The 26353-nt window shown below is 41.0% G+C and overlaps 1 protein-coding gene across 3 annotated transcripts in view; it reads left to right on the forward strand.

Moving 5' to 3' along the window:
- The window catches only part of ano10a (anoctamin 10a), a 94125-nt gene that overhangs the window by 50948 nt on the left and 16824 nt on the right, over positions 1-26353 (forward strand). For all 3 annotated transcript variants that reach the window (XM_041792964.1, XM_041792963.1, XM_041792965.1), the window contains 7 exons: positions 105-489; positions 3106-3161; positions 3283-3357; positions 5708-5896; positions 6016-6207; positions 7271-7399; positions 22648-22764. In XM_041792964.1, the coding sequence (XP_041648898.1) occupies positions 105-489; positions 3106-3161; positions 3283-3357; positions 5708-5896; positions 6016-6207; positions 7271-7399; positions 22648-22764 (1143 nt within the window). The remainder of the gene's footprint in view (positions 1-104; positions 490-3105; positions 3162-3282; positions 3358-5707; positions 5897-6015; positions 6208-7270; positions 7400-22647; positions 22765-26353) is intronic.

A 26353-nucleotide genomic window follows, 5' to 3' on the forward strand; every position in this document is an offset into this window, starting at 1 on the left:
TTAAGGAGTTACAGTCTCAGTGCAGTAAAGGAGCAGATCATATGGTAGCTCCACTTATGGCACATGTAGAGGCTGAGTTATTAACTAAAACTTTCCTTCTCCAGTTTTGGAAGCGTTGCAGCGCCTCGCTCGCCTACCAATGGGGCACGCTGAGCAGGAAGAAGGCCTTTGAAGAACCTCGGCCTGGTTTCCATGGCGTCCTCGGGTTCAACCCTGTAACGGGCCGCGAGGAGCCGGTCTATCCCACGGCCAAGAGACATCTGAGAATCTACCTTGTGTCTGTGCCCTTCGTCCTGCTCTGCCTCTACATATCCCTCTACATCATGATGATCTACTTCCAGATGGAGGGATGGGCGCTGAAGCTTCATGATGAGGAACCCACTTTTTGGACAGAAATTCTGTTATACATCCCCAGTGTCATCTATGCCGTGGTCATAGAGATCATGAACATCATCTACAGATACGCCGCTGAGTTCCTCACAGAGTGGGGTGAGTATTAACATGTAAAATCAGCATCCAAGCATGGATTTAACCTGAATAAAAGAGCTTATCATTGAACTGAAGGTTAACAAGTAGCAGCTTTAGAATTCAACTTGTTGTTAAAAACATTAAATTAAAGAAAATGATAGAATGACCTGCTTTTAGCATGTAATACAGCACATATTTTGTCTGTTAGAATGTTGGTTTTGAAATAAAACCAAATAAAACCATAACATTACTTGAAAATAATAATAACTGTTTAGTTGCAGGTCTAGATCAGTGTGGTATTTCAGCAGCAGTAAAGTTTGGAGTTATTTGAATGAATGCCAACAAGAAAGCTGCCAAATGCCAAGCCATTAGTGGCATGTTTATTTTGGTTGAAATGACGTGTGGAATAAAGGCCATAGTTGAAATCAAACCCGGGTTGCAGGTATTAGATCTCAGACACAGTAAAGTAGTAGTAAAGCACCAACGAACACAGGATAAAGTTGGCAGAGTTTAATAGGCATTTCTTGTGGTCATCTACAAAAATGTAGATTAGATTTAAGTTAAAATGAGCAGAGCCAAACTATTATTTAATAGTCTGCACCCCTGTGTGTTTTTCTGTCCCATCATGAATGTATATGCAGCCTGCTCAACAAACCTTTGACTTTCAAGTTATGTAAGTTTTAACGTACCTGTTTGGCCAAGACAACCCTAATCATTTGAATACATGTTAGGTGACTTTTAAAGCCTCCAGCAGAATCCACCCTCAAACTGTCAAGTGCTCTACTAAATAAAAAACCTGCTTTACAGGACCTTGAGCGTAAAACTTCAGCTGCTTCTTAATGGTAGTATGGGATACTATGGTGTTTCACATCACCAGTCAAAAACACCTGCAGTGACTTTTCTGATTGTAGGATAGGAAAGTGTGTCATAACCTTGGAAATATGAACTAATAAAGCAAGTTTTTCTCTCTCTGATATAGTTTAGGCCATGCATTAGTCACTGCTCTAGAATTGACATGATACTAGAGGTATTAGCTTTAATACAAACCAACCGACCAACCAACCAACCAGCCAGCCAAACAGCAATAAAATCTAGAATCCAACAAAGAAGCCAGCCCCCCAACCATCTAGCAGACCAACCAACCAACCAACCAACCTAACAGCCATAAAATCGATAAACCAACAAAAAAGACAAGCCCCAAACCACCCTGCCCTCCAACAAACTAACCCATCAACCAAACAGCAATAAAAGCAATAATCCAACAAAAAAGCCAACCCCCAAACAACTAACTAACCCCATAAAATTGATAAACCAACAAACAAGCCAACCTCCCCAACCAACCAACCAACCATTCAACCAGCCAACAAACCAACCCACCAACTAAACAGCCATAAAATCAATAAACCAACAAAAAGCCAACTCCCCCTAGCAACTTATCCATGAACAAACCAACCAACCAACCATTTAGCCAACCAACCAACCAACCAACCAACCAATCGACCGACCAACCGACCGGCCGTCCGACTGACCGACCGACCAACCGACCAACCAACCAACCAACCCACCAACTAAACAGCCATAAAATCAACAAACCAACAAAAAAACGTCCTACCGACCAACCAACCATTTAACCGACCGACCGACCGACCAACCAACCAACTAACCAACCAACCCACCAACTAAACAGCCATAAAATCAACAAACCAACAAAAAACTGTCCTACCAACCAACCAACCATTTAACCAACTGACCGACCGACCAACCAACCAACCAGCTTACCAACTAACCAAACAATTAACCATCTAACCAACCATCAAGTAAGCAAGCCAGCTTACAAAGCAACCAATTAATCAATGGATCATCAACTGAAAAAAAATCCTACAAACCAACCAGCAAATGAGCCAGTCAGCTGACCAGCCATCCAATTAATCAATCAGTTCATCAACCAAAAATCCATTAATCGACCAATCAGTGAGCTAACCAACCAGGCATCCACTCAGTCAACCAACCAGTCAATTAACCAAAGGGTGAACCAAGCATCGACCATAAAATCAAAGAAAAATCAACCAACTGGCACATCAGTGTCCAGACTTGCCCTGAACTGTGCACACATCATGATCTTCAGCTAAAAAAGTACTTCAAATTTGTCTTGTGATGTTTGACAAAAACCAAACGTCTATGACCCACTCATTATGGTCCTGAGTTAGGCAGTCATTATGATCTGAATGTCTTCATGAGCTTTAAGCCAGCGATATTGAAACAGCATGGGTGCTAATAACATGTTTATCTTAAGAGCAGCAACAAAGAGTTTTGACCTAGACTAATAAAAAGACACAAAAATCTATTTTTAGATAAGAATTCATAGGTAGTTTCTCACCATCATCCAAATATTTTCTATTGTTTATGTTTTTGTACAGTCTGACATCATGTTTGCCTTCTCTGCAAGTCATGTACCCAAAATTCTGACAGACTTTTCAACTCCAACCCAGACACTCATCTTTCCGATTTTTCCAGCACCATGTGAATGCAGGGTTAACTGTAGACTGCCTGTAATGGGCTGTAGGCTTGAGTAGAAGATCTCAGTGGTTCATTTGTTTTACTGATAGTTTCCTGATATGTTCTCTCCTGTTTGTTTAGAGAATCACAGGCTGGAGTCTTCATATCAGAATCACTTGGTCCTCAAAGTATTAGTGGTGAGTATAAATCACATTTTTATGTTTCCGTTGCATTGCCAATTTCATCCTTCAGTAATCAAAGTGAAGCTTTTCCAGCTGACACTATTAATGATCACTGTTTTCATGATTTTACCCACAGTTCAACTTCTTCAACTGTTTCGCTTCACTCTTCTACATCGCCTTTGTGATGCATGACATGGCGCTGCTCAGACAGGTAGGCCCTCCTTTCTATTACTACCTTTCCACTGTTATTTCAAAAGAAAATGTTTGTGCGTTTTTTATTCTTTAAAGATTTGTTTTTCTAGATTTTACTCATGTTGTATGGATAAACCACCAAAAAGTAAGTGTAAAGTTTGATGTATGTGGTGCAGTGTCTTCCTAATATTAAGAGGTCATATTGTACGTTTTGCTCTTACATAGTGCAATAGCATGCCTTCTCTAAAGTTTAATATCAGTACATTTCCTCACTGAGTTTTAGATGGGACAGAGGGCAGAGGATTTGAAGGGTTTTGCCTCTGTTTCTGTTTGTTTCCAAGCTCTCTCCACAGATGCAGATGCTCACACACTCACATGCTCTCATGTAAAAAAGACTTGGGTTTATAATAAATCTTATAGCCTACATGAATTTAAGTGCCACCAGCAATATAGCCTATTATATTCATGCAGGCTATCCAGTGTCTATCATGCACACTCTAGAAATGCAAGCCAAAGACAACAGAGACGAAAACAAATAATGTGCACAACTTATATTTGATGTTGTGCTCACAGAACATTATAGTTAACAAAGACCCTGTTCCAGTCGGCCAGTCTGCCTTGGAAATGTTCAGAAGTGATGAGTTTAGGCTTTTGTGCCTGCTTTGAAAATGATAATCTCTTCATTTTTTATCACTTCTGATGTTGTAGGAATACTACAGTGAAAAAAACTCAAAACCTGAAAATCATACAGTATCTGGTGAATGTTCTGTGTTGCAATTGGCACATTGAAGGGAGGGCTGCACAGAGATACAGAGGTTAGCGCTGTTGCCTCACAGCAAAAAGATTCCAAAAAGGGCATTTCTGTGCAAAGTTTGCATGTTCTCCCCATGCATGTGTGGGTTCTCCAGCTTCCTCCCACCACCAAAGACATGCTCGTTAGGTTAGTTGGTGACTCTAAATTGGTGTGTGTGTGAGCTATGTCAGCCCTGCAAGTGACTGGCAACCAGTCCTGGGTGTATCAATAGACTGTAGAAAGAATGGGACAAACCCCATGTGACGTCAGCTGTCTGCTTACAATAGGCGGACTCAAACAGCTCTTGAAGCCATCGCGGCGGCTTCCATATTGAATCTTCAGATCAACCTAACGGCCCGCCCACTAAGTGCCAACTTCCTGCCAGCTAGCTAGCTATCATTTTGGTTGACAGAAATGTAGCTTCTGCCTGTCGAGCTATCCGTCAATCAAATGAGATGTGCCAATCAATCCGCAGTGAGGTTTTTCCTAAATATAATCTAAACCATTATGATACAAAAAAATCACCCCCCGTGCAGTGAGAGCACATGAAGACATTAGCTGATGAGACATGTTCAGTTTTTTTTAACCAGTCTGTAAACCCGTTTATTTGTAGTGTAAAAACCAGCTGTTTAACAGGTGTTCAGACAGGACTTAGTGTGACTCTAGTGTGCTGACTCTGGGACTATGTGATGTGAAGACATAACTGTGCTCAGGCGCAATTTGGCTTGAAACAATGCAATCCCAGGCCTGGGGGGGGTTAGACCTTCAGCACAGAGGTAAAATAAGGCCCAGTTCTAGTGTGAGTGGGCCACTTAAGAATATAAGAGCTGATTCGACTTAATCCAACTTCTCTGCACTCTGCCCCAGATTTTGCATTCAGAATGGAATACACTTCACATACAAATAATGTTTTTTTTCAATGCACTTGAGACAGCCCACTTTATGCATTTAAAACAGGGCCCAGAGTGGGAAATGACATTCAAGAAAGAGGTCACAGGTCAAAATTGAACCTGGGCTGCCCTTTTGGTAGACTAATTCCTCCATTCATGCAGCACAATCTAACTTATTTTTAAGAGTATTTCATTTTTTAAATGTCTTTTGGTTGTCTTTTAGCAGTCTTACTGTTACAAACATTCTGTTCTTACCATGCTAAGGACTGTGAATTGCTCTCTGTATGAAGGGTACAATATAAATGAGCTTGCCTTGCCTTGTGAGGCCATCCGTGTTCTGGGAATTACCATAAATGTACTTTGGGGTCTACTGGCTTCAGATAGCTTTAAAATTGCTTTAGTAGATTGCTTTAGCCTGCAGCCACAACACTGCCCATTACAACCTGTCTTATAAAGATATGCACACATTTTGAGCTCATTTATGTAAAGGAAGGGATGAGAAATAAAACCAGACAGCAAGCTTTTTGCAAACCGGTTTTCCCATGTCCTATCTTCCTTCACTCTTTCTATCTTTGTTACCTACTTATTTGTGTGTTTATCTGTTTCCTTCCTTTCATTATTTGTTTTCATCTTTCTCCCTTATATTATTTTCTTCCCTCGTTCCATCCTTTCTCCCAATACCCCAGAGTCTGGCCACTTTGCTGATCACCAGTCAGATCCTGAATCAGGTCATGGAGGCCTTCCTGCCCTACTGGCTCCAGAGGAGACGTAACAAGAAGATGATCCGCAAAGTCCAGAAGAGACAAACTCTGGATGATAAAGAGCTTCCCGTGGTTGATCAGGTCCGACTGGAGGCTGACATGAGCACTTACTTGGTAGGTCTACGAGGTCTGTTTCTCAGAAACAAACCTTATTATAAGAGTGTCTTGCCCACACAACAGTATCATTATCCTTTTTGCCCTGATTTATGTCTGAGTGCCTCTTCTTCTCTCAGGGTACGTTTGATGACTACCTGGAGTTGTTTCTGCTGTTTGGCTATGTCAGTCTGTTCTCCTGTGTCTATCCTCTGGCTGCCGTCCTGGTGGTGTTAAACAACATCACTGAGGTCTACTCTGATGCCTTCAAGATGTGTCGAGTGTTCAAACGGCCCTTCTCTGACCCAGCATCAAATATAGGAGTCTGGCAGGTAAGACGCACCAAGCTCTTATTTGGATTTGTACTGCCAGTATCTCAATTGTCTTTCTAACTTCCTGACACTGGGTTTCAGAGTGGATCCTGGGCCAGGATCTGAGTACACTTGATCACAGAGTCTGGTTTATTTTAGTCAGAATGAACACAAGCATACCCTATTCAGGCACCATACCTGCTCTAAAGGTGGTATGGGGCACGATTCATGCAGAATCAGGCATGATATGCAGGAGACATGGATGCAACTAGACCCGAGTTGACAGCGAGTAAAGGAGTATAGAAAATTCTTAACATCTCCTGTCTTATAAAAAATGTTGTATTTGCAGCACAGACCTGTTTCATCCACAGAGAAGCATGCTACCTGTGGAGGTAGGGAGAGGGTCATTGTTGCCCTAAAAATAATAAAAAACATCCCTAGTACAGCTCAAAGGATAGACTCCAGTGTCTGCACCGAGGACAAATGAACGTCAGAGTGATTCACAGAGTTGTCTCTTCTTAGCAGAAGCATGCCACCACTCACTGTATCAGACTGTAGACATTAGGGCTGAACGATTTGGGAAAATAATCGAATTGCAATATTTTTACCCAATATTGCAATTGCGATTTGATATGCGATTATTTCTACATTTAATAAAAAGTTAAAACCCCAAGTTTAAATCATAATTTTGAGATCCAAATTGAAATTATTGAAAAATTATATCTATTATATTATATCTATCTCATTATTTTTATTTTTAAGTATTTTGTATTTTTATGACTTAACAAAGGATATTTTAAATCTTTAAGGTTAACTTTTCTTCTCTATACTGGAGGAAATCTGCAGACCTCAGACCTGCAGGCCAGTTCTAATTAAAATATGACATGATCTTGCGGTCAGGGTAAAACTGCACCACGGGCCGGATTTGGCCCCCGGGCCTTAAGTTTGACACCCCTGGTGTAGAGGATTAAGACTGATGCATGTGTCCTCTGAGCACACTGTTGAGGCTCTGCCCAGCTATCAGAAAAAGGTCCATTAATGTAGAAAAATGTACTCACCGTTGACTTTTTATGTCTGTGTCCAGCTCGCCTTTGAGGCCATGAGTGTGATCGCTGTTGTGACCAACTGTGCGCTGATCGGCATGTCTCCACAAGTGAAGGCTTACTTCGAAGAGTCGGAGGAACAGCTTATATTCTGGACAGTGGCTGTGGAGGTAAATCACCCACCAACATGCAAAGAAAAAAGCACTTCTACATACATGTTCCCATCATTACTATCGATTAGTTCATACAAATTTCTTAGCATTAGTTTATCATACCTTGTGCTATTTTCACAATATTGAAGAGTATTGGGGTCTGCACGGTGGTGCAGGGGTTACCACTGTTGCCTCACAGCAAGAAGGTCCCTGGTTCAGGTCCCTGTCAGGGCCTTTCTGTGTGGTTTGCATGTTGTCCCCATGCACGCGTGGGTCCATCTATCTAACATGCATCTTGCAATTAGATTAAAAAAAAACAAAACATAGAATACAGTATGAATGAGCTATGTCAATTAGTTTGGGGTACAAAAGCTTGTGAGAAAGATATCAGAAATTTAAGTTAAGGAATCTGAAAGGTTTTTAAAGGAGGGAAACAATCATTGAACGTTGGTGCATTTAGGTCTGGGTTGAATCAGCTGTGCAGCTTGCCATAAATAGAATATCTTACATTGTGAATGATTTTTCTTTGGGTGCATTTGCCTCCTCTGTTCTTGTGTCTGCATATTTCTATCTGTCTTTTACTTCCTGGGGAAGGAAGAGATGGGAGTGAGGATCAGAAATAAGTTGAGAATGACCTCTTGTCTTGCAGCACACTCAGCTGTGAAGGATCTGATGAAGATTTTTGCTCACTAGATGGAGCTAGAGTCCAAACTAGACCAACAGAGACCTGTGACTAATGGAGAGAGACAGAGAGGCAAAGGAAGAGAGAGAGAACAGAGGAGAGACTATGGGAGGGAGTGAGAGATTTTGTGTGCATAAGTGATTTCTTGCAGTGTGCGTATTTCTGTCAGCTCGTCATTGTTTGAGCTTTGTGTCTGCGTTAAATCCAACTGTTCCCCTCCAGATTCTCCCTCTCCTGAGTCCACCTCTGTTAACATTAGCATCATCCTTTCCTCTGTGCTCAATTCAGCCGGCATCAAAACAGACAAAAACGCAGCAAACGCACACATACACATCATGCCTCCAGAGAAAAAGCTGAAAATAACAGCACAAACAGAGATATAGAGAAGCTGTGCTGAGCACCGCTGTGTGGAGAGAGGGAGGCTTCTTTAGGACATTCATAGAGAAAACATTTGCATGTTTGTGTTGCGTTAACAAGCTCCTGAGGGATGATTGCTCTAACCATCTAGTTATTGTCTCAGACTGTAAAACGCTCCATAAAGCTGAACTGTAGCTCTCAGCGTGGTGGGTCTCTGCTGATGCTGAGGCAGAATCTGGGTCGTATTGATCGTCTGCATGGCTGATTGAATGTGTGGTCTGCTAACACACAGCTGAATGATAAGCTCTTGTTTTGTTGGTGGGAAAGATGCTCACCGTGTGTGATTTTTCTTCTTCAGCAGCCAACAGGATAATCTGATTAAACCTTCCTATGGTGGGAGCATTCAGTGAGGGATGCAGAGTCGTTTTGGGCCCTCACTGATAACTAGATCTGTATATTGTCCCTTTAATTCCCATCTGCACAGGCTTTTCATTATCATTGCTTTATTATTGACTGAAGTGTAAGGCGTTATTAGAGCTGAACAACATATTGACTTTTTAAAGCATATCCGTTTGTTTTCAATTAAATAGATCAAAGCTATTTCAATCAAAAACATCTTAACAGGCCAAGCTAAATGTTAACATAGGAGCCCTTCTCTATCCTTGACTATTCTTACATCCATTGAACTGGTGAGTTTTTGGAGAGTTTCTGCATGAATTTCTTTGCAGGATGTCAGAATATCCTCCCAGAGCTGCTGTTTTAATGTGAACTGCCTCCCACCCTCATAGATCTTTAGCTTGAGGATGCTCCAAAGGTTCTCAACAGGGTTGAGGTCAGGGGAGGATGGGGGCCACACCATGAGTTTCTCTCCTTTAATGCCCATAGCAGCCAATGACACAGAGGGATTTTTTGCAGCATGAGATGGTGCATTGTCATGAATGAAGATCATTTTGCTACAGAAGGCACAGTTCTTCTTTTTGTACCATGGAAGAAAGTGGTCAGTCAGAAACTCTACATACTTTGCCGAGGTCATTTTCACACCTTCAGGGACCCTGAAGGAGCCTACCAGCTCTCTCCCCATGATTCCGGCCCAAAACATGACTCCGCCTCCTCCTTGTTGATGTCGCAGCCTTGTTGGGACATGGTGGCCATCCACCAACCATCCACTACTCCTCCATCTGGACCATCCAGGGTTGCACGGCACTCATCAGTAAACAAGACTGTTTGAAAATGAGTCTTCATGTATTTCTGGGCCCACTGCAACAGTTTCTGCTTGTGAGCGTTGGTTAGGGGGGGCTGAATAGTAGGTTTATGCATGACTGCAAGCCACTGGAGGATCCTACACCTCGAGGTTTGTGGGACTTCAGAGGCACCAGCAGCTTCAAATACCTGTTTGCCGCTTTGTAATGACATTTTAGCAGCTGCTCTCTTAATCCAATGAATTTGTCTGTAAGAAACCTTCCTCATTATTTATCTGCACGAACCTGTCTGTGCTCGAAATCAGCCACAAATTTCTTCACAGTACGATGATCGCACCAAAGTTTTTGTGAAATATCTCATGCTTTCATACTTTTGATGCTTTCCCATATTGTTGAAATCTGTGGCCTGCTTAATAATGTGGGACATCCTTCTTAAGTAGTTTCCCTTTAATTGGGCTCACCTGGCAAACTAATGATCACAGGTGTCTGAGATTGAGTTCAGTGATCCAGAGAGCCCTGAGACACAATACCATCCATGAGTTTAACTGAAAAACACAAAAATGAATGTTTATGACAATAAAATCCAATTTGCACAATAATTTGGAATGCAGTGTAAAGTGGACATAGTGCTGCTAGAAAAGAGAAAGATTTGATTCTGTTTTTTGAACCAATAGTGGAAGTTGAATATTTTCTATGAACATATTTTTTGGAGGAAATCACTGGTTTAGATTGTGCTTTCACCAGAAATGACATAAGTTACACTGTAAGAAAAGGATGAGTTTTAAAAAAGGATGAGTTCATTCTAGATGAGTTGAGAAATAGTTGAATCAGTTATGGGGGGTCAATATTAGATCAGTGATTGGATGGATGGATGGATGGATGGATGGATGGATGGATGGATGGATGGATGGATGGATGGATGGATGGATGGATGGATGGATGGATAGATAGATAGATAGATAGATAGATAGATAGATAGATAGATAGATAGATAGATAGATAGATAGATAGATAGATAGATAGATAGATAGATAGATAGATAGATAGATAGATAGATAGATAGAAAGAAAGAAAGTCGTTTATTGTGAAAATGCAACGAAATCATGTTTGGCAGTCTCCTCTGTAGCAGCAAACACTGTCATCCAAGCAGTGGTTAGAAATCCGTGGTGGTCGTCCATCCTGCTGGCGAGGGAGCGGGCACCCGGGAGAAAGATGCTTGGTGGGGCAGGTTTGTGTGGGGCCGCGCTTAGCCTTGCCTGCACCCCGGCTTGTTTGCCCCGCTTCCGCCCTCTCGCACAATGCCATCGCTGCCTCCTCCCCACTGGCTGTAGGTGTCGTGCTGCTCCACTTCCTGTCAGTCTCGGAGCGCCCCATTCTCCAGATAATCTCCATCAGGAAAGATGTAAACTCCGTGGGCATGCTGTCAGTTCTGGTGTAAGTGTAGGGCTTTGTTTTACTGCTAGTGATGGAGTGCCGGGCTGCTGCGTTCGGACGTGCCACCCCATGCTACCTCAATAGGTAGCATTTAGTAGTCTCCTGTTGATATAATATATGCTATATCATAACCAACACAATATTGAGTAGCTCTAACATAAACTGTTCTTTTCTGTAGGCCTGGCCCTGTATGAATCAGTTTAAATCACATATCTTTATTTATCTCAGGGGTGCCCAAATTCTTTTCAGTGAAGGGCCAAAAATGAATCGGGGTGGAGGGTCGCGGGCCAAAACTAAACATTCATGTTGCAGTGCATGAAATTAAATATGCCTATAGCATAATTGTGCAAAATAATAACTTATACGAAGTAATTTTGAAAATGAATAACACTATTCTTTATTGTGTTTCACTGCATGAAATTACTTAACATCCATATGGCACAAATACTAATTGGGCGTACCGCCTTGAAATCAATTTTAGTAAAAAGCACTCATGTTTCCAACTATTTTTAAACTTCCTCTTATCAGTGTGCCACTGCCTCACATGCTCCATCTCTGCCATGACCCCAGCTTGACCCCAGCATCTTCTCACTGACTCACTCTCTGGTCATGGGCTTCCAGATCTGAGCTGATGGGAGCTCAGCAGCGCCACACTACCCCCAATGTAACACAATGTTAATTTGTGGTCAGGAGAGGAAGTGCAACAATAAATAAATATTGAAAGAAATACTTAGATTGCTGGCAGTGGGAAAATAATAATTAAAAAACAAAAAAAACAAAAAAATTTGAACATGGGCGGTGGGCCAAAAATAATTTCTTGAGGGCCAAAGTTACATGAGCCCCAAATTGGACAGCCCTGATTTATCTACTTCAATCACAGTCATACATTTACAGAACTATTTAACTAAAGTTTTGTATATAGTAGCAAAGTAAAAATGTGAAATACAATATAAAAACCACAAAAGTATGTACAAAGGTGAAAAAGGAAAGACTGTAAATTGTTTTTTTTTTTTTTTTTTTGCATACACAGTGTAGACATAAAGTCGGGTGAGTGTAAATGTGACACATAAGTCTGCATAAATATGCATAATTCTCTCTGCTGGTTCTGGGGCTCAGTGAGAGTCTGTAGGCAGAGGGGGAGGGCCGGTGTACTGTTCATGAGACTGACAGCAGAGTGGAAGCAACTGCTCTTGTGGCTTTTGGTCCTGATGGACCTCCTGCCGGAGGGGAGGCTGTCAAAAAGTCTGTTTACGGGGTGAGAGGGGTTGGCCTCAGTTTTACCTGCACACCTCAGAGTCTTGGAGGCGTCATGGAGATATGGCAGATTGCAGCCTATCACCCACTCTGCAGAGCAGATGATATGCTGCAGCCTGTTCCCGTCTCTCGCCCTGGCTGCAGCGTACCAGACTGTTATGGAGGAGGTGAGGATGGACTCGATGATGCTGGTGTAGAAGTGCACCATCATCGTCTTTGGCAGGTTGAATTTCTTCAGCTGCCACAGGAAGTGCATCCTTTGTTGGGATTTCTTGATGAGGGAAGTGATGTTGAGCTCCCACTTGAGGTCCTGGGTGATGATGTTGTCATGTCATGCTAGATATTTCTTTGAATACAGGAAAATACTAAGCACACTGAGCTATTTAATCTGCCAAGGAAAGCTGAAGTCAACTGCTGTATTTAGCAACAAAAAAGCTGGTGAGAGGCACTCTGAAACAGGAATTTGGTGCTGCTCGGGCAAAAAAGTAGCAACTGTTGATACAGTGTCAACAGTTGCTACTGCCAGGTGTGCTAGTTTGACTCTGAGAAATTCAGTTTAGTATGAATCAATGTGATTTACATGTTCACAGGAAATTTAAGGTCCAGTTTTATTTGGACTAACACAAAATCCTTCCTTTTCTTTATTTAATTTAAAGGTTAAACTAGGATAATCATGTCTCAAAAGTTTATGTATCTCTGCTCAAAAGTGCCTTTTTGTTTGACCTTTTATTTTAAACAAGTCAGAAGACAGGAAGTGTGTACTTTTCTTGCCTTAGCTTGTATTTTGTCATGCTCTATCTTCTGGATGTAGTGTCAACTTTAAGAGGCCTGTTGCCTTGAGATTTACTGTCCTATATGTACTTAGGAGTTTTTCTTTGTGGATATTTAGTTCTGCTACAGCTTTATAGTGTCTGAACAGCTGGTGGATGAACTAACCTGGTTTAAGTTTTGACTGTTGGAGCTGTGAGCAGATCCTCCACCTCTTAGCCTCGTAGATCTGAACCTCTACCCAGCAAACAGAGTCCTGCACTCTGGTTCTAAGAGGGAACATGGCACCTCTCATCCATCCCCACCTCTTTCAGACTGTCTCCTGGGCAGAGGAGAAGTCAACATGACTTTTTATAGCCATAGACTGCACACAGGCCCCGGGGAGGATTTTCTCTCTGTGACTTATACGCTGCCCGCCTTCACCTGAATAAGGAGCTGAGGAGGAGGAGAGGTGCTGCTCTGGTGAGCGCTGAAAAAAATGAGGGCAGCTCACAGCATGTGTCCGGATATTAGCCTTTCTTTTTATGTGAGAGCCTGTGATCCATCCTGCCATGACATCCTGGATGTTATGACACTCCTAATAAGTTTGACATGTCTGTGCTGCGTTTGTGCGCTTTTCTCTATCCACCTCATCCCTGGGGGCTTGACTGAAGACGTGACTGTGGGTGGGACATCGGGTGATACAGTGGAAGTAGAAAAAATGCATTTCTCCCAGTGGTTTGCCAAAGTGGCTACGCTTTATGGAGATAATGATTTCCTTTACATTGTACCTGCTCACAGTGAAACCAAAACTACCTGGAACAAGTTTGCAGGGCCTGGTTTTAATGTGTTTGACTGCCCTGAGCTGATGCACATAAAAAAAAACCTAAGGTTTATTGTATGAGAGACAGCAGCGCCAACATTACAGACAAGCTGAAGGCTGCTATCATGCAACCTGGGCTTCAGAAAACCTCAGTAACACTGCAGCAGTGCCATGGACTGATTGCCTCTATGCTATGCCACTTTGATGCAGTAATTCATGCAAAAGGAGCCACGACCAAGTACTGAGTGTGTAAATGAACATATCTTTCAGAAGGTCACCATTTCTGTTTTGGGCATTTTTATGTTTTATGTAATTTCCAATATTCTGATGGACTGAACTTTTGATTTATCTTAGCTATAAGAAATAATCGTAAAGATTAAAACACGTATAGCTATGTGTAATGAATCTAGAATAAATGGAAGTTTCACTTTTTTAATTTAATTATGGAATAAATCCAAATTTTTGAGACAGTTTAGTTGAAAATTTACAAGAAACCAAATTAGGAATGATTAAATGTAAAATCTACATTTTATAGAAAGAAAATTCAAAATTAAGGAGTTTAACAAGTCAGAAATCTATGATATCCAAAATTTTGAGTTTTTGGCAATATGAATGTGTAAATAGCCTGTTGCATGAAAGACAATCATACCAGATGAAGCTTGCCTTGCAAGTCCTGCAGTTTGGAGCAGTGTTTCTCAACTGGTCTAGCTTTGGGACCCACCACAGTTTCCATAACGACCCAAATTTCAGACCCCAGGTACAAATGGAACAAAGAGATTAAAGAAAATAAGACATAAAAATCTATAAATAATTAAAAATTTCGAGCAAAGTATCAAAGAAGATTTCTGATTGTTACTTGGGAAAAATCCCAGATAAAATCCAAAGCACTTCCAAGAAAAAAATTCCCTGAAGTCCCTTGCATTTCCATTGAACATTTCTGAAATGGAGAAGATTGCATAAAGTTTCTGGAAAAGTCCTGAAAGTCCCTCTTTCCATGTGAACTATTCTTAGAGTTAAAAGAAAAGTTCCTGAGACAGGGTTAGGGTTTGTAAAAATCTAGGAAAAAAATCCCTAACCTTTCTGAGACAATTACCCAGAGTTTACCAGTGAAACTTCTTGAAAAATTCAGTGAAAAAAAATCTAGAAAGCAATTATTATTATTTATTTTCTGTTATTGAAATTTTAAACAATGTAACAAAAGCACTGACAAGTCAATTTTGCGACCAACTACAAACAGCTTTGTGACCCATTTTTGGGTCAAGACCCACCAGTTGGGAACCACTAGTTTAGAGTCTAATCAAATTATACTTGTACTGGGACTGAGCAATATGGAAATACCAGTGATTTAGACTTATCTCTTCAACGTTAGTATCAGGACTCTGTAAACTGAGGCTATCCTAAAAAAGAGCAACAGCTTCCAGGAGACTCCAATCAGTGTTTTTAATTTCATTACTTGTACATGTTTAACTTTAAACTGCAGTAAATTTATGATTTCATAAACTGTATAAATGTATATCTTTTCAAATTGTAGGATTTATGGAGGAAGAAATAGAAAATGGTTATAGGATAAAGGAATGAATGGGGTTGATGGAAGAGAGGACAGTCAAACATGCAGATAGGATCATATGGATGTGGAAGGGCTGGTGCAAACTGGTGATGGAACATCCAACAGAAGGAAATGTGCAGACCTCATACTGGTGGGCCAGTTCTAATGAAAATATGATATGATCTGGTGGGCCGGGTGTAACTGTTCCACAGGATGGATTTGGCCCCCGGGCCTTGAGTTTGACACCCCTGGCTTACAGCTTTGACTCTGGACTTGATAAAGACAAGTGGACCAACTTGGATTCTGTACTCCTCTAGACTAGGACCTTGATTTCAGTATAAAATGCTAGACTTGGACAAGTTCTCTTTCTCCTTAGACCATGTGAGACGCTGATGATGTCTGTGGTTCAGGACTGGCTCGACACTAAGAACACATCACTTGTAGTCCATATCCTAGGGGCATCTGTGTGTGGTGGCTCTGGATCCAGTGACTCCAGCCAGTCCACCTGGGCAGAAGCATGCAGTTTAAGTTAATATCTCAGTTTTGAGGTTGTCAGCTGATGTAAATGTGTTGTTTTCTGGAGATAGAGAATAAAAATGATGCTGTCCTAAGCTCTTTTTGCCCTCTAGACTTTGTTGCTGGTTCAGCTTTGGATAAGTTACTCGTGGCTCCAATGGGCTGAGATGGTGGAGGCTAAAAAAACAAAACAAAAATGGGCTTCAAAATGGAATCCACAGACCAGTTAGAAATAAATAATATGGCCTTACAGTTTGTGAAACAGGCAGACATGATGTGAAGGAAAGGGTTGAAGGACAAAGTGATGGTCTGAGGAGAGTCGGAGCAGGAAAGTGGACTAAAATGCAGTGCAGGTGTGTGTATGGTGTGTATGATGAACCTGAGTCACAAGCTGATTGTACATCTGAGCACGTTCCTCCCTGCTTCCACCCAACACATTTCCTAGAATAGGGCAAGCAGGCTATAAAAGAGATGGGACAACAAGAATAATGAGAGCGGCGTTGTATAATGTTTACTGTGCCAAAGGGGAGCTGCACACAATACACACACAGATGTCGCTTATTGACACAGCATCCAATATATTGCCATTGGAGGAACATTTTTTATCTAAAGCCGTTAAGAGCCCAGCCAGTGCATGCATTTTAAAGTCCACCCATCTCCAGGGGGAATGCAACCTCTAACTCTGACTCTATTAATGTTGAGCTTCAGGAGGATGGAGGGGCATGAATTTCATCTAACATTTTTAGATTTCTCTTGAAGGTCACTCTTAATCTCTGCTCTTGTTTTAATCTTAATTATTTCAAGAGAAAGAGCAGAGTCAAACAGCTGAGGGTTAAATCAAATCACTCAGCCCCTCTCCTTATCTCCGTTATGGGGTTGGGGTGGGGGCGAGCAGTAGAGGGAGGGCAGCGCCTCGTCGCTTTCCAGCAGCGGTGCTATGATACCTGGGTAATTACTGTACGGGGCTTACACACATCAGTGAGCAGTAACCAGGCAACCGGCCAGCCTGCTACAGAAACAGACAGAGACTTTCTTTCAGAGTCATGGGTCTGTCTGCTATAATCTACTCATTTCATTACAGCAGAACAACAGAGCAGGCACGCTCAGCTGTATCTGCTCACAAAGCCTCAAAATGAATGCAGACATGATCAAGACCTGACAGGAAACACAGCAGAGAGAGGGACCTGTTTATTTGACTGGAGATAGTGTCAAACATTAGGACTTTACCAGTAATGGCAAAAATATCTGCATTTCACAGTTGAAATGTTGTCTGTCAGAAGACTGCAGTGAAAATGCATTTCTTTTTTGCAGATTCTCTAGTCAGTGTTTTTCCATCAGTTCAATCCTATCAGTCAGAAGCATCATCTTGAGCCAGGTCCAGTGTTTATCTTTACTGATCAAGTGTTTGCACTCCTAATGACTCTTTCAGACTGGATGCATGGAGGCCTCATGATGGCTGCATCACTGCTTGACTTTCATTTCAGTGTGCATGTGAACAAGTCAGGGCTTTAAGATGGAGATGGGAAATGGTTTTAAATGTTGGGATGCCTTTCAACTTTGTGATGTGAGCTACATTCAGAGCTGGGAACATGCTGCAGTGGAGACTGGAAGGCACTGCCACATTTAAACATCATCTTTCAAAATATGAAATTTGTCCATGAAAAGGAAATCTTGGTTTACTGTCTAGTGAATGGAACGGCAGTAGCTCAGGGGTTGCAGTAGCTCAGTCTGTGAGGACTTGGGCTCAGAATTGGTGGGTCGCCACTTCAGGTGGTTCAACCATAACTGGACTTTGGCCTGGTAGCTGAAGAGGTGCCCGGTCACTTCCTGAGCACTGTCAAATTGCCCTTGAGCAAGGCACTGAACTCCCAACGGCTCATGGCAGTGCTTCAATGAGAGCAGCAAGGCCATCACTCTGACATCTTCTATTAGTGCATGTCCATGGGGATCCTGTTTGTGCATGTTTACATGTAACTCAGCCTACGTGTGTGTAATATGTTTAACAACAGAGTGTAAACTGTGAATTTCCCTTCAGGGATTAATAAAGTTCATCTTCTGAATGCACAGGGATTTTTTTATTGAAAAGAACTGAGTTTAAACTACGGAGATGGGTGGATCATGATGCCACCCCTGGGGGGGTCTCAGACCCCAGGTTGGGAACCAATGCCCTATGTCACTGTGCGGCCTGGATGCAATTAGTGGGCTATAACCCACAAGACTGACACGTTTTGGCTTCCAGCCTTTGTCAAGGTTTAAAGAAACACACTGAGAACACATTCTACTTATGTGGACATACATATTTGCTTAAACAAGGTAAATATTAGGTCGTTTCCACCTAGTGGTATGGTTCAGTTCAGTACAGCACGCTTTTTTTTTTTTTTGCGTTTCCATTACCAAAAGTTGGAAAGGGTCTCAAAAAAATGGTCGGCCAACCAAAATGACTCCAAGAGTGCAACGGCGACTCATCCAGGAGGTCACAAAAGAACCAAGAATGACAAGAACTGCAGGCCTCACTGGCCTCAGTTAAGGTCAGAGTTCATGACTCAACCATAAGGAAGACACTGGGCAAAAATGGCATCATGGGAGAGTTCCAAGGCCAATACCACTGCTGACAAAAAAGAAACATCCTGTTGATCCCCAAGACTTGGGGACTGGACCACTTGCTGTGATTGATGGAACAATGAATTCTGCTGTCTACCAGAAGATCCTGAAGGCCAGCGTCCAGCCATCAGTTCATGCCCTCAAGCTCAAGCACTCTTGGGTTATGGAGCGGGACAACGACCCGAAACACACCAGCAAGTCCACCTCTGAATGGCTCAAAATAGACAAAATTAAGGTTTTGGAGTAGCCCAGTCAAAGTCCGGACTTAAATCCAATTGAGATACCTCCACAGCGATGAGAAAGACTCATTAGCAGTTATCACTAATGCTTGATTTTAGTTATTGCTGCCAAGGGTGGAACAACCACTTATTAGGTTCAGGGGAAATTACTTTTTCACACAGGGCAAGATAGGTTTGGATTTTTCTCTCCTTGATTAAATAATCATTCAGACACTGCATTTTCTATTTACTTGGGTTGTCTTTGTGGAAGAAAAAAAAAAATTGGTTTGATGATCCGAAAGATTTAAGTGTGATAAATTTACACAAAAATCAGGAATCAGAAAGGGGGCAAATACTTTTCATGACACTGTATACCTTGAGTTACTTTATTCTCAAAGTTCCTTTGTATATTATTATTTTTTCTTTAATGGCAGCCATCTTTCATCCCAGCATGCAGTTACTCTGATCAGCTTTGTATTCAGGAAGAGGAACTTAAGTGAAGAATTTTTAATGCCTTAGCTTAAAATGATGCAGAGTCTCAGTTTTAATGACATATTCTGCTCGTGTCAGATCCCACATAAAAAAGCAGAATTAGTAGTTCCTTCTCAGTCAGACTGACATGCTAATTTTCCAATTAACAGTGAAAGAGTGCCATGGAAACAACGGTAAGAGCTGAATACTGAGTAGGGAAAAAGGAGTTTCAGCAGCATCTTGATTTGTACCAGTTTTTGCTTTTTAAAGAGGAAAGGTTAGGGTCATTATTTCTTTTATAAAAACAGCTTAGGTAACATTATAGATGGTAACTTTTGCCCTAAATTAAAATTTGTTGTTCAGGAGATGACTGTAATGTAAAGTCAGCTGTGTGACATTATTTTAACACAGGGGAGACAGGAGGGAATCATAGGTGCAGATCATAATGTTTTTCAAACCAAGTATTTGAAGTTTGGTCACGACCAGTTTGTCAGTCCAAACAGAATTTAAAGTCAGACCTTGAAAAGAAGAAAAAAAGAAAAAAAAAAACATTTTAGAAGTCACTTTGTCCCTCTAGTCTTAACAGCATCCTCTCGCTCTCCATCTAACCTTGTGCTGCTCAACACAGAAAAATAAATTATCCCAGAATTGCATTAGCAATCAGCAAAGGCCGGGAGAGTTAATTGTGCACTTTCAATCAATATGTCAGTCTCTAAGATCTGGCATTTCTTTACAAGGTAATTTGTGGAGCTGCTGTGCTGACAGGAATGAAAAAATGAACAAATAAAATAGCTTTTTTTTTCTTAAAGGGAGAGATCAGGAGATTATAAATCCCGGATCTTATTTAGATTTGATCGAATTGGAATGACTAAGAGGCGCCAAAAGTTTCAGTATAGATTTCTCCTGCCAGCATCCTTAAAACAGAATATAACTGCTGTGTTGTTAAATCTGCTGAAAAAATTCCTCCAATCCAAGCACATCCCCTCAAATAGATCCTGCACAGGCACGTATTATGTTTTATCTATTCTATTTTATTTTTTGCAGGAATAGATGGTACATTGCTCCCATCAAGTCTTTTCGAAAGTGAGAGGAAAGAGCTCTTTACAACCTCGGAGTCAAAACAATCATCCTTCTCAAAAACCAGTCTCTATAGCAGAAGTTCCCAGCATTATTTCCTCGTATTATTTTCCTTGTAACTTTCATGTTTGTTTCTTGGGATTTATTGTTCATTATCGAAACCGGTGCAGATATACACAGCATATACTTGTCCAGTTTAGATCACTAAAACCCTCAACCCCTCCAGCACCAGCCAATAGGGTGCCAAAATCTGCCCAGGCAGTCTTTTCCAGATAGTTTATCCTTTGAGTTTGATATCAAATTTTTCCATCTGAAAATTGCACTTTATTTTGTACCACTTATTCCTCCTGAACAAAAAAACAAAACCAGTGAGTACTAGAAATGCACCGTGTGGACAAAAGTATTTGGCCACACCTTTTAATTATTGAATTCAGGTGTTTCAATCAGACCTGCACCAAATCCATGCAGTCTACATTTGCAAACGTTTGTGATCCTAAATGGTTGTTCTGAAGAGCTCACTGGCTTCAAACGTGGTACTGCGATGGATGTCACCTTTGCATTAAGATGGTTTGTGGAAGTTCATCCCTGCTAGATATTCCACAGTCAACTTAAAGTGATTTTATTAGAAAGTGGAAGCGTGTAGGAACAGCAGCAACACAGCCACGAAGCAGAAGACCATTTAAAATCACAGAGCGAGGCGCATGGTGCATAAAAGTCTCCAACTGAAGGGTTCTGAACTTTGTAGCGGGAGCTTCATGGAATGGTTCTCCATGGCCGAGCAGCTGCATGCCAGCCTCGCATCACAAAGTTTGATGCCAAGTGTCAGACGGAGTGGTGTAAGGAGCGCTGACACCGGATTGTGGAGAAGTGGAAAATGTGCTCTGTGGAGTGATGAATCATGCACTCTGTGTGGCAGTCAGATGGACCAGTCTGGGTTCGGTGGATGACAAGGGAATGTTACCTGCCTGACTGTGAAGTTTGGTGGAAGGAGGATAATGGTAGGAGGTTGTTTTTCAGGGTTTGGGCTAGCCCCCTTATCTCGAGTGAATGCCAGTCTTAATGCTTCAGCATACTGAGACATTTTGGACAATGCTATGCTTCCAACTGTGTGGCAACATTCTAGGGAAGGCCCTTTTCTATTCCAACATGACTGTACCCCAGTGTACAAAGCAAGGACTATAAAGACATGGTTTGACCTGAACATATGAACACACAATAATTCATCTTATCCAAATGACTTAGTTTCATAAGCCTTAAGCTCAGCTCTGTGCAGCAGTGTCCTCTATCTGCTCTCACTCTTACACCATTTATTCCACCCACCGCAGCACACAGACTCCATTACTAAGATGAGGAAAAAGGTCCTGAATCAAAGAGCTGATGGCTGTTGGCCGTCCTCCAGAAGGACTGACCCAGGCGTGTGTGTCTGTGCATAGTGGGCCATTTTATGTGGGTTTATGTTTGTGGATGGCAGCCGGTTACGAGATTTGTGTGCTCTGTATACATATAAATGAAGGTGTACATCATCTTCATGGGAAAAGAAACATCTGACTTGTCCCTGTGTGCAGGTCAGCTGTTTGCAATAAACTGAGCTCTGGCAGAGGAGATAAAGATGGTCATATTTCTTGAGAGATTGGGACATTAAGAAGCACATTTATCTGGGTGTAGCTCATATACAGAGGTCTTTCAGGTTTTTATATCTGATAGATTTTATTGACAGTAATTTTAACTGCTTTCAGTCTTTCTTTGATAACCAGATTGGCTGGTGTAACTTTTGAAAGTTACTCACGTTACTGCATTACATACTGACAGAAGAAAAGCATTAGAATACTTTTGTTTAACAAAAATAAAAACCCTTTAGTTTTAATAAGTTGTCCCAAAAGCCCCAAATCCGTTAGCAGTCTCCAAGTGTATTACCAGTGTTGAAAAGATCCGGACAAAAGAGATGATGTTGAGCTTGACCTTGGCTGCAGAGTGACACACATGTCGACGTGTGTGGAGCTTGACCCTGGCTGCCCTCCCTCCTCTCTCCATGGATGGTTGTCACACATCAGGCCCCAAGATGAATCTTTGGCACCCTACATGCCTTAAACTAATGCTCAAGGCTGTCTATTTTGTGCTGATATGGACGGCCTATATATCAGCTGTAAACATGGGCAAAAATTTTCACATCTGCCAAAACTGATATTGAACTGATAACTTTGTGCATTGTTAATAAAAACAAAATTTGAGTTCTTACACTGTCGAAGTACATTCCCAATTCTGTGGTTTCAAAAAAGGATGTAATAAAATCTGAAAAATATAACCTGAAGGATTTAATCCCTTTTTTGTTGTCTCTTTTCAGCATGGGCTGCTGGCCCTCAAGTTCATCCTGACCTTCATTATCCCAGATGTTCCCAAACACATCCAGATCAAACTGGCCCGTCTGGAATTTGAATCACTGGAAGCGCTCAAGAAGAAGGTAAAACCCAGTTACAATAACTTGAACGGCGAGATTTTTAATTCTTTTTTCTTATTTCAACAGTTTGATGGTAACATTACTGACATTAACACAAACGATAGTGGAGGGAGCAATAAGGGAGAGAAGTAAAACACAAAAATATTTGAGACTATATTGTTTATATATTTGTATTATTATATTACAGAACTATTAATTTACATTTGTAGTCTTTGGCAGATAACACATTAAAAAACACAAAAATATATACAGTGTGCCAACATGCTAAATCGAGATACATATAAACTTTGCTGAATAAAATACATGGTATCACCTGAACTGTTAGTTTAGGTCAGGGGTGTCAAACTCGAAGCAGGGGCGGGATTCTGAATTAAGGTCTAACCTGAGACCCTTACAGGGTCAACATTTAACCATTAACTGTCTATAAACCATACATTATAGGGGAATAAACTCAGCACTGATGATAAACAATTTTGAGATTAAAAAACTGAAAATGACTTATTTATTATGTATTTAACATTTATTTAACATGGACACACAGTAACATTGATGCTATGACATTTAATTATGCACAGGTCCCAGATGCACTGCTGTGTTCATAGCAAAGTGATCATTTTCAACATCGGTCCATGTGAGGCTTTTAGAGATTATTGTTAGAGATAAAGGAAATTTAGAAAAGAGCAGAGCTATCTAAAAACACAGTACATTAGCAAATACTTCAAAGTTAAAATATCCAAGACAGATAAAATACAAGTCCAACAAAAAAGAGCTGTATTGGAGATGGTTCCTTTAGATATACAAGCACTTGTGTTATGTGTATATCTGTTTATCAGAAGGATAGGTTTAAAGGCCCAAAATCTTAGATAAATAAGTCAAACATATTACTTCAAAAGGTCAAAACATTGAATTCAAAGGAAAATAGTGTTTTTAAAATGCAAATATATGAACTAGAAAGTTAAAATGGTGATTTTTAGAGGTCAAAATGTGAGATAACATTTGAAATCTTAAGTTTCAAAGGTGAAAATGTGAGTTAAAATGTTAAATTGTGGGCGTAGATGGCTTAGTGGTTTAAGGCGCAACCCATGTTCGAGGGTGGCCAGGGTTCTAATCCAGCCTGTGGCCCTTTGCCACATGTCTCTCCCCGCTCTCTTCCCCGTTTCTGACTCTATCCACTGTCCTCCTCTATGTGATACAGGCACAAAATGCCGACAAACAAATCTAAAAAAAAAAAAAAAAGAGGTCTAAAAGGTCTAAATATGGGATTAAAAGTCAAATTTAAGAGTTGAAAAGGTCAAAATGTGAGATAGAATTCGAAATAATGAGTTAAAAAGATCAAAATATGACTTAAAATTTAAAATCGTGAATGTAAAAGGCCAAAATATGAGATAAAAAATGGAATGAAGGAATGAAGACGCAAATTAGTTTATGTTCCCAACTTCCTGACCTTTAATCAAATTATTTTTATTCTATTTTTTTACCAAACTTTTAGGACTTTAAAAGGCTGTTTTAAAATAATCGAGGGTACGTTTTTATACTAGAGAAGATCTGCAGACCTCACACTGGGAGGCCAGTTATAATGAAAATATTATATGATCTTGCCGGGTATAACTGTTCCACGGGCTGGATTTGGCCCCCAGGCCTCGAGTTTGACACCCCTGGTTAAGGTGATGACAGAGCCATAAATTCATGCAGTGATTGAATGGCAGACTGACAGACTACCTGACAAATCATCACGACCAGCAAGATGGCGTTGGAAAGTTGACGGGTGGGGCTAGAAGACACCTAGAAAGGAAACAAAGCTACCGTATTTCCTGGACTTGCTGTGTTTAATTTATCCAAACATTATGATGATCGGTAAGCAGTTTGGTGCTCATGCTAACAGTAGTCACTCCTCATGTTGCTGAGATCCATCTGTTATTTCTTGCCGGTATTTTTTTCAGGATAACGCTGTAATTGTGCAGTGAGTATGTTGTCTGGCCTCAGTACTAAGGGAGGATTTACCCTCTGTATCATAACTATGTAGAGTGTATCATGAAAATTAAATGACCAAGGCAAAAAAGATAACAATAATTAAGTGTAACTAAAACTGTCCTTGGGGGAAAAATGCAACTACATCAATCAGCACAAATAGAAAGGTTTCATTTTAAAGAAATTACAACTCAGATCGTTTTTTTAATGGTGACCCTCATGGAGGAAAACCTCTGATGATCAATGGGATAAAGATCCATAAATCATTTTAGTCCTTAAACTTTCACAGTGAGTGTTTTTTGAAACTTGAAGAGAAGCAGGAAGAGACTTTTTTTTCACATCAAACTAACTCACTCTCAGGAAACAGATAAAAGCAGAGAATTAACTGAAGCAGAAATGGACAGTGATGGAGCACCCACTCTGAAATCGTCCTCTTCCTGTTGTCTTATCACAGTTTTTATCCTTCAGAGCTACAAATAGAAGCATTACCTCACTGCTGCTGCAAACAGCTGTGTTTCAGAAGGAGAAAGAACTTCACAACAACTCCCGAAACAAATGAGAAATTTTTGCAAACAGTAATCTTTTATTGGTGCTGGATATCATATAAATGTGACACATGGTACATTTCATATTCAGCACAGTAAAGATGTCAGATGTTTTAAGGGTCTTTCTTAAAGTTAGCAAGCATCTACCGTGAGATAAACCGCACCTTTGACAGAAAAATGGAGAGGCCAGTCTAGGCCCTAACCCTAACCCGCCCTCTTTCTCTGTGAAGCCATGTGGTTGTAACTCCTGGATTTCTTGATAGAGGCATCTGCTGTACCGACCTTTTTGTACCTCTCTGTATTAATGCCCTCACAGATGTGCAAGTGACCCATGTCATGGGCACTTCTCCTTTCCCAGAGGATTCCCTGTTCATTATTTCCATAAACATCCAGAAATGTGGACTCATCAGAACACAGAACACTTTAGGCCAGTCCCTCTCAGATGGGCTCAGGCCCGGAAGATTGTGCAGAGTATATGGATGTTGTTGATATATGGCTTTGACTTTAGCAGGGTCTTATCTGACATTTTTCAGAATCTGGTCAGCCCTACGCATGGGTCTGTATGTGTCTGCCTGACTGACTGACTCTATTTTTAGAGCCATACATACAGAGTTGCATTATGGGTGGGGTTTAGTTGTCCTGAAAGCAGTTGGTAATGGCCACCTCCGATGTGGTAAAATGTAGCTTTAGCATTGCATCTGTTTTACTACAACTGGACCATGTTTCTCTATGAAATAAAAATAAAAACTTGTCATGTTGTGAAAGATGTTTTCACTCCTCTTCCAACCTGCTTCAGCATGAGTTTGTGATTGTTACAGGGAAAAGGGTTACTTGTTGTGCGTGGATGCTTGTATACAATGGCTGCTAGTGGAGATTAGATCTGAATTAGCCACTGCAGTACTTTTGTCAGAACTGGACAACATTTTTTTTAATAAATCAAGCACAGTCTGCAACACTGAAAGCTTTCTGTGACAGAAAAGATGTTTTCACTCTTCTCCCAGTCTGTTTCAGCATGGGTTTGCGATCGTTACGGTGAGATTTCCTGGTGTCTCCAGGAGCTGCTGCTGCAGTAGCTGTTA

This window comes from Cheilinus undulatus, linkage group 8, assembly GCF_018320785.1.
Source record: "Cheilinus undulatus linkage group 8, ASM1832078v1, whole genome shotgun sequence".
NCBI classification, from domain to species: domain Eukaryota; kingdom Metazoa; phylum Chordata; class Actinopteri; order Labriformes; family Labridae; genus Cheilinus; species Cheilinus undulatus.